The sequence below is a fragment of the Centruroides sculpturatus genome, unplaced genomic scaffold (genome assembly GCF_000671375.1).
Source record: "Centruroides sculpturatus isolate CEXI.00-Female unplaced genomic scaffold, Cexi_2.0 scaffold30, whole genome shotgun sequence".
Classification (NCBI taxonomy): domain Eukaryota; kingdom Metazoa; phylum Arthropoda; class Arachnida; order Scorpiones; family Buthidae; genus Centruroides; species Centruroides sculpturatus.
The window spans coordinates 328,792-338,554 of record NW_019384755.1 but is presented as its reverse complement, the minus strand read 5'-3'; the positions used below and the strand labels follow the sequence as shown (position 1 = coordinate 338,554).

The 9,763-nt window shown below is 31.8% G+C and overlaps 1 protein-coding gene across 1 annotated transcript in view; it reads right to left on the bottom strand.

Moving 5' to 3' along the window:
* Positions 1-8,756: 8,756 nt before the first annotated feature.
* LOC111628703 (CRISP/Allergen/PR-1-like) overlaps positions 8,757-9,763 on the bottom strand; it is a 19,776-nt gene continuing 18,769 nt past the window's right edge. The window contains exon 7 of the mRNA XM_023372538.1: positions 8,757-8,984. Within this exon, the coding sequence (XP_023228306.1) occupies positions 8,898-8,984 (87 nt within the window). The 3' untranslated portion in view covers positions 8,757-8,897. The remainder of the gene's footprint in view (positions 8,985-9,763) is intronic.

The window sequence follows — 9,763 nt, the reverse complement described above, 5'->3', positions numbered from 1 at the left end:
TATTTAATTATAAAATTAGAAAAATTTTTTATTATTACTATTAATGACAATTCCATTATATAAAATAAAGCAATGCAATTAGTTTTATTTTTGAACTCTCAATATAATGTTGTTTAAGTAATTTACAATTTTTTGAAAAAAAAAAAGCATTGCAGCACTTATTAAATCTTTTGTAATCAAATTAATCATTTTCAAAATATATTAAAAATACAAACGTTAAATCAAACAAATATCTAGAATACAATAGACATCTTTATAATTTAATTATTAACAAACTTGCCTTTTCTTTTCCATTGTCAGACCTAAGAAGAAAATAAATTGATTTCTTTACTATATTTTTAATTTTATACATAACCTATGACACAAAATACAGCATATTCAATAAAACATTAATAAAATAGCAATGTTACTGTATATATATGCATGTTTTCATAATAAATACATTACAAAAGTAAAATTATCATCTACAAAAATATAGATGTAGCCTAGTATGGTAGCATTCTATATTTTTAATTAGGAAAACAGAGCGGATAGTCTTCTTTCAATATGTTAATTGAAATTCTATTAAAAATTTGCAAATAGAAATGCCATTCGAAATATAAATATGCAGTTTATCGGCAGGAAATGTCACTGTACAGATTCCTAAAGCTGAAATTAAAATACTAATATATTCTGTAATAAATGTGTTTGCAGCGAAGTCGAATACGTTAACAAGTTTATACAGAAAATTCACAAAATGCCTAGTCTCAGCTTGACTAAACAGAATTTAATCATTATCATCTCGAGGGATTGAAAGGAAAACAACTGAACATTGTGTTAACATTACATATTCAAAACATTACATTGTGTTAACATTACATACTCAAATATCACATTTTCAAAAGGTTTAGATACTAACAATCAATAATAATTTTATAAAAATCAGCATCGGGACTTTAACGTAACGAAAACGACACAGAATCGGATAATATAAATCTCCTTTTTATTATCGACTAGAATCCTAAGATTCTCTGCCTTCTCGTTGCTCTTGGAAGGGAAACTATCGATCAGTCGCATAAAACATATGAGGGTCACTTTAAGAAAAAAGAAAAAGGGCTAAAATCCGTGCGAATAGAATGCACTTTTCCTGAAATTTCCGCTTTAAACGTTTAATAAACGATGGGTGGATGGTACTAATTGCGACACAGCCGCCCGAAACGGATCCACTTACACGACGACCGACCTAATTAGGAAACAATGGCGGGCGTTTGAAATGCTAGAAACCATTCGACTTGTTTAACTCAGTTTCTCGACAACAGACAACCAACTCTTATCTATTTCAGACCATAAATTAACGAACGTTTGGAATATTAATTTTTATATACGACGCATACCATTTGGCTTCTCCCGTATCGATCGAAATGTCGATACGGTTTCGGTATCTAAAATAACGGCAAATCCAATTTTTGGCGATAAGATGCCACGTTTCGTAAATAGTGGGTTTATAGACAAGGGATTTAGAGAATTCAAAGTTGTGAATGTCATTGTCACTTTATATCCTCCAGCTATTCCCGATCGATTCATATTTTTTCCTATGATAGCCGATTTATACTGATAAAAATGTGTGAATTAAGCGTATCAACGACCAGCGCGTTTGACAAAATACTGTGTAAACTACTAAAAAAACAATGAAGCAAGCTATTGACGAAAGTAACTCGTTCTTAAACTGGCTGTTAAGAACAATTCTAAATCTGAAAATTTACATTCAAAATTTAAAAAAAAATCCAATGAATGTCATTACTTAAACTGCATCAACTTTTATCATATCAAGCAAGCCTGCAAATATTTCTACTTCAAAGATAAAAATATAAGATTTATTTAGTAACATCCGCCTTTTTAATCCTCTATTTTGCTTTGAACTTTGTCAATTATAAATTATCTGACGAATCGAATCCGTTTACAATGGTCTAAACCTATATAATTCTTTTATCTCGATAACTGACATTTTTCATCTAAATGAGGCCACAGATAATATTTTTCAATCATTTTTAAGAGGTTATCCTTAACACTTAGATTCAACTCAAATTCGAGCAATTCGTTTCGACTACGGTAGTAAAAACAATAAATTTAGAAAAAAAACAAAAAACAAAATCCGATCATCCATTTTCTAAATGGATTCAGGCTTACAACAAAGCAGTGCCTCGATATTAATGACTTTACATGTTTGAGAAGGGAAACTTAACCCATTAGCATCAACGGGCGGTTTTCCATATTATAATGATATTTCTACTCGTGACTAACAATATATCGACAAAGGCAAAGAAACAATACATAGACGGACAGGCACCGTTTGTGAGTCATAGGAAAGCGTCCGTCTGGCCACAATTGACGTGACGAGACAAGATTTGTTACCAATAACATCCGAATTTCTGGATGTGGAAAAGAAGAATGCGCAATAAGAATCGATGAGTTAAGGTTACCATCGAGGTAGTGCCACATCATCCGTTTCGCGCTCGCGACCGCACCTGTCTTCAAAATAGCGTGTGACCCACAAATCCAACCGACGATGCTTCTCTACCGAATCCGACTGACATATCTGAACTTAAAAAAAAAAAGTCTCAGGATAGCCATTTGGCATTGAATATCCGAGCGGAACGACCTTTGCCACTCGAGAGTAGCATAATTAAAAAAAATATATATCATCGCAGTTCCGGATTGGAAATTTCTACCTACCTTCGAGGCAGAGAGACATTCCAATCAAATGAATGCTATTTTAAAAAAGAGGAAGAATAATCAGTAAAAATATTAGTTTATTTTTAACGCTCAGCTTAATTTCCTTGTAAAATATTATCATCATTGTCTGTTTAGATAACCTGTAATTAAAGTTAACGAAGAAATAATAATTACAATAAAGTTCTGTTTAAGGTGGATAATGTACAGTAGTCTGCCCGATCTGATAGGTTGAAGACATTTAGGAGTTATTCACCTCGTCAACTCGCCTTAAGAACAGTCCTACTGGTTCGATCTACAAAGTTTTTCTGTATATGTAAATATGGTGCTTGTTTCTGCCTTCCTGTTTCCACTCCCGGCAGGAAAAAAAAAACATTTCGACAATGCATAATTACTTTCACGTGAGTAATCACGAAAATTTTCCGATAGTCGAACCAAATCAGTATTTTTATTGCATCGAAACTAAAATATACACAGAAATTTCGTCTTCTCTCTTACCAGTATATTAATAGAAGTTTAGGTATTAAATAAAGTAACCACACCAATGTCAATCAAGGTCACTAATCAGGTATACAGGTTTTCGTGACGTCACTTGGAAAGAGGCATCGGGTTTTTTTTTCTTTTCAGTTTGATATGTCGATTATTATATCCGAGGTCGTGCTTTTAATATCGCTTCGCTAGGGCTGCCCAGTACCACGAATCCCCGATACCTTCTCCGTCTGACGTCAAACGATCCTTCCACCTGAACCGAAGCACGATCGTAGTTCACACTAAACTGTCACGTGACGGCGGAAAATATTTTAAAAACTTCTCGCTTGCATCATCGATGATGCGAGAACTTCTAAACATTCTGACGGAAATAAAAACACCATTTAATTATTCCAAACAATTTTTTTTCCGATAAGCAGCCTTGATTTTCCGTAAGGTTTTCGTGGATTAAACCCCGCGTGCAACATTTTTCGACCCAATTGGAGTACAAACCACTTTGCGGATGTGTTTCGGTCCATTCGTTTTCGACAGACGATTAAACAGGTAAAAATCATCGACGAAATATATTTCTGATGGTCGGAAACATAAATAAACAACTGCGCGCTTCCACCACCAACCAGTCGACAATATATTGTCGATTGGTATCTTTACGTATCGTTTTCGTTTAAAAATAATTGCCCAATTAATGTTTTATAAGCATGGATGCCTATCAGATTATTATTTTCTTTTACTTTTTATTACAATTAAAGCTGTATATATCACTGAAATTCCAGCTCATACGTTTCTTCGAAAAAAGTTATGTTATTTAGCTCAGGTGTTAACTGAATGTAGCAGTGGAAAATAACACTTTGATAATTCAATTACGCAGCGTCGTGCATTCGTGTTTCTAAGGACAGCTGGCGGTATTTCGAGATAACTACATCATACTGAATACAAAATATATCGACACGTGATAGTTTTCGACCACGTTACCCCACCTGTTTTCGTGACATTGGAGAAAGCGCGCGACATTCACCTAAAAAAAATGAATAAATAAAGAGAAACAGAAACTCGTCCTACGAATTGGCATGGACAAATTCGTGTAAACTAAACAAAAAGTTCGGCGGGACGGAGGTCGATACGAACCTCTCTAACAGCAATTAAAAGATGGGCGCCACCCCACCCCAATGACTCACCAGTTTTACGATAGTTGACCACGGAGAAGGCCACCTGTGGAGAATTTTGACGAATCTGTAGAAGTATTTACAAACGAAAGGTGAAAATACCTGAGAGAGTAGGCATGCCCTTCAACCACGCTCCTCAGACCGGTTTTGACAGTATTTCAACCTCAACCTTGTCAATGTCGCGCGAGTTAGTTCTCGCTTCGATCCTACGAAATTTTGCACAACGAACAAACGGAATCGGCAACTTCCGTCAATTCCTTCAAGGTTAAAACCGTATTAAAATATTAATAGAAAAATTCAACGGAGCGCTTCTTTCCTGTTTCTTACGTTCTTTCCGCGTGCCGCCAAATAACTCCAAATTTAAAAAGAAAGGAAAAAAAAATGAATTCTCGCAACGTCCGCATTATCTCAATCCCAACCCCAACGAATTTTACAGTCGTGGGTTCGTTCCGTCCGTCCGTCCGAAGCACACAGCTTATGAGTCGAAGGTAGTAAATTTCAACACTGCCGGTCAATAGTCAGTTTTCTAGTCTTTCGAGGAATGACCTTTGCCTTCGTGACCTTTCCCAAATTATCGAAGAGCTAGTAAAATACGAATTTCGCGCCAAGATTCGAACCCGCGTGAAGACCATAGCGTTTAGAGCACAAAAAAATCGAAAGTAATAGAAGAGAGAGAGAAAGAGCAGACGTCTGCACTTACCTCGATCGTAGTCTGATAAAAGAGCAGGCAGGTAAAGGACGCCCCGTCGCAGCCAGACTGTTGTTAATTCCAAAGCGAAGGAAGATTCGAGACGTCGGAGGTTTAAAAAAAAGGCGGAGGTGTCGCCGAGGGTATAAAAATGGACGGCGCCGACAGAATAAATACACCTATCGCGAATACAATACACAACACGCAAACAAACCACTGCTTCTCTTCTCCATTAGAGGGAGTTGCGAGTCGCGAACCGCCAACCCGACGACAGAGACACCGTCTGTCTGTTATTGTAATTTCTGAATGGACAGGTGTTGCAATCTCCTGTTTGTGTACAGTCGACAGAACTCTTCGACGAATATATTTATTAAAATAATAAGCGTCGAAACTGAAATTTGTCTTTTGGGCGATGTCTTAAAATGACGAGAATTAAAATATTATAAAAAAAAAAATCCATTAAGTCGGTTCTTAGCGCGAAACACCTCGACTCTCCCCCTTAAATGTTTTACGTGTCGAAAGCAGTAAACACCTTTATTGTACGGTTTTTGCACAACGTTCTCTCAACAAAGGAATATTTCTCATTTAACATTGACGCCTAAATGGGAAATTCGAGACGAAACTTTTGTTGTTTTTTTATTTTATTTCTTTTTACGCGAGTTCGAAGATCGATGGAAAGATAATATTAAACAGGAAAATCGCTATTAGTATTGTTATTGTTTCTACTTATCGATGTTGCACTTAGCTGATGAATCCGATGGCGATCGTGATCCATTTTTAAAATTAGTTATAGAGATCTTAAATTCTAGTTTTTCTTTTAAAAGTAGTATGGATATAAAGAGAAGGAGAGCCTTTGAAATCAATTGTGTGGAGAAACTTTTGTTGTCAAGGTATTTAGGTCGGAATTTCCAATATTTTACATTGATGCAATAAATTTCTTTATCGGGGATTTAAGTATCGAGGCGATTGTGAGAAACGTAGTATTCTAGTTAAGATATTTGCAAGTTACGTTATACGTTTTTTTATCCTTTGATCAAAATCGCATTGTCTTTGCGAGTGTTGCGAAAAAATGTAAAGTTATTCTTAAGATTGCTAAATAAATTATTATATGATTTTTTTAAAAAAATAATGCAATTAATTGTAAATTAATTTCGTTAGTAACGTTTTTCTTTATACGTGACTTTTCAAATAATTTAAAGTTATTTTTATGTTTTGTATTTCTGTTTACAGTATATGCTTGACAATAAGCAATATAAAACAACTGAAATGTAGGTATAAAATTAAAAAGATTATGAAAATTTTTAACTTTTTAATTTCTACATAAANTGTACATTTAAACTTGAAAAATTATATTTAAAAAATTACCATATTTTGAATTCTCATAAAACTTTAAACACGTCGAATTTGTAACAGAAGAAAGGCGTTAAAAATGAACGTGTTGTATCATTTATCACTCTTTATGTATTTTAATTAGTTGGAATATAGACCCGAATGTTCATCGAACATTCAGTGTCGCCATCTGTTATTACAGAATAATACTTTAGATTTATTAACCCCCAAAATCTTTGTAATCTAATCCAATAGGCTACCTTCTTGTACTCGACAATCAAGCGTTTTAAATGCGTTTAGCGATAACATTTATTATCCGTTATAACTTATCTTAGAGATAAGTTATCATTTATATATTTTTGGAATTTTAATTACTCAGTGTTGTGTGACTTGGGTATGGTTTTAATTAAATGCTCCTTCACGTTTTATAAATATAATGTTAATATTTAAAGGGAATTGTAGGTCGATAATAAATAAATATAGTTTAAAGGGATCTAAATAAGAAAAATGTTGGAAATAATTACAAACTTTTCTATTAAAACGAGCATTTTTTTCATTCTAATTTAAAACATAATTACGTGTATTTAAAAATTCAAAAAAATATATAAATTTTCTTAACTGGTAAACAAATCTGCGAAAATTAAAACATTTAATCATTTAATTTATCAATATATCTAGATTAAATTAAGTTGTTATTTATCTCTCCTAATTGCTGTAAATAATATAGCAGTTTAGAGAAATTTTAATCATATTAAATTGCGAAATTATCGATTTTAATTCAACTCTCACATTACAAATTATATACGTTAACGAGTTAAGTGCAAAAAAAAAAAAATGTTTAATAATTTATATAGATTTACATTGCTTATAAATTAGATGAAATTTAATTGAATTTTCTACAAAATATGTTTAAACAATATTGTCACACCTCATAAACTGTAACTTTTATCGTCCGAGTTTTTACAGTAGAATGATGTAAAAAACAATTGCGAAATAATTCTATAATAAATGTCCAGTTGTGCGCTGTTTGTAATAAACGTCTACATAGAAATATTTACGCTATACCGAGAAAAAACCTCAATAAAGCGATTCATTCGATGAACTGTCTTTAAACAAGCATTTTAATAACTTCGATTTTAAACTGAATTATTCTTAGACGTTAATCTTTATCGGTTTTAAGCACATTAAATGTACAGTACTTTATTTTATTTTATTATAATTATCGAGAGATCAACTATGCTACTTAAATATACTGAAAATTGATTACATATATGTTTGTAATTTATCAATCTTGTTATTTTTCCGGGTGCAGAAAATTACTTATAAGTGGAGCGTGTAACATCCTCAACGTCCTTCGAGTCTGGCGATTAGAGAGATATAAAGAGAAATAATGCGACTTCTGTAATGGGCCTTTTATAATTTTCATTCTATACTTACTCGACCATTATTCTATTCAGACCGATTTACCGAGTCGGAAGTAATCGACATCAATACGAACTATTCTATAAATACAGTTTAAACATTTACATTAGTTGTATGTACTGTTGGCCTATAGAGCTGAATAGAGATTAAAAAGATTAGAAATAAAATGATAATTCTACAAATAACAGTTGAAATTTCATTAAATATTTAAAATTTCTCATCTAAATTATTATTCGACACTCCTCAATTAACATTAATTATTTTATGAAACTTTATATCATATAATAAAAATAACAAATGGGTCTAATTTATATGTATTTGTTTACAAACATCTATTCCGTTTCAAATAATTTTATTATTTAATATCCATTCGTTGAATATAAAATAAACAAATAAATTATTATTTAATATAACTGAAAAATGTTTAATTTATTTTATTTCCGTCAAATTTATAACATCAGAATATAAACAGTTGAAAAAATACAAAAGTAGGCCTACAATGCTGTTTATTTCTTTGTAGAAAATTAATAGGTAATAAACAAGTTAACTGTTATTTAATTGTTATTCTTTAAAAAATAGAATTACAAGCGTCATTCTGTTTTTAAAGTACTGTAAAGCTCCAATTATTCGGATTACTCTCTGACTTTATTAAAAACAAATAGGCATATATGTATATGTAATGTATTTGGATAAAAGTAATTTTTTCTAAATTTAGAAAATAAATCATATTCATTTGTTCGTGTACTTCCACATAATTATGTACACACGTACAGTACCGAACGGGGTGGTTGGATAGAAAGAAATTACTGCTTTAAGCAAAAATTCGGTTAATTGCACAATTCCGCATAACTGGATGGCTTAAGGTCCTAATTAATTTGGATAATTAGAGTTTTACTGTACACTGCTTTTTTATGTTCGGAAAGAATATTAACTGTTAAATAATTATAATCTTCAAAAGAGATTTTCATCGTTTTAATTAAACATAAACTAACTACAATAAATTTGGCAATTTCTGTTACAAATATAGACGGAGAGACTTCCAAATTAAAAATATTGTAAAGAAATATTTTTTGGAAAATATCTCCTTTTCGAATGCGTTAGCAGGATCCACTTAAAACGACTAAATTTCGAATGGAAATTGTTTGCCCTTCGGAATTACCTATTTTACGAACGACAAATCCAACCTAAAATAAATAAATAAAACAGTCAAATCTAAAAAATAATAATAATTATTATTATATATTTAAAAAATATGAATCTATTTATATACAGAAAATTCAATAATTGAATAATATAAATTTAGAAAACAAAATGTATATATTAAGTAATTTAATACAAAACAAAATGTTTTTCTCATTTGTTTTCACGAAATTTAAATTCTACTTTTATAAATTCATAAATAAAAATAAAACTTCCGTAATATTTCTTTTGTTTTTTAATTTTATAAAAATATTTACAACCTTTTTATCAAATTCATCTCCCGAATCCGCATTTTAGATAAGAACATTAAAATGAGATATTTCCAAAGGATAACATCTATGGCATAATTAATGCAGATATTTAAAAGTGTAAATAAGTGCAATAGCATAAGCCATATAGTTTAACGTAATTATTTATTTTGTTTTGTGAGTTATACTCGGTTCACACCGGTGGCTGTGTACTATGCCGGACCAGAGTCAAGGCATAGCAACCAAAACAAAACTAAAATTAAATGTGTGTGTCAGTGTGTGTGTCTGTATTCAGGAATTTCCTAACAATGTGGCATGTATTCAATATAGTGGCCTTCTGTAGTGTGATGTATGTATTTCTACTCAATTGTAATGTTCCCAGGCTTTTGTGTAGTGTGTGTGGTATCACACCTGTACAGGAGAGAACAACAGGTACAATAAGCACCCTATCCATCCTCCACAGATGCCTGATTTCCTGGGCGAGTTCTGTGTACTTGCTAATTTTTTCAGTGCAT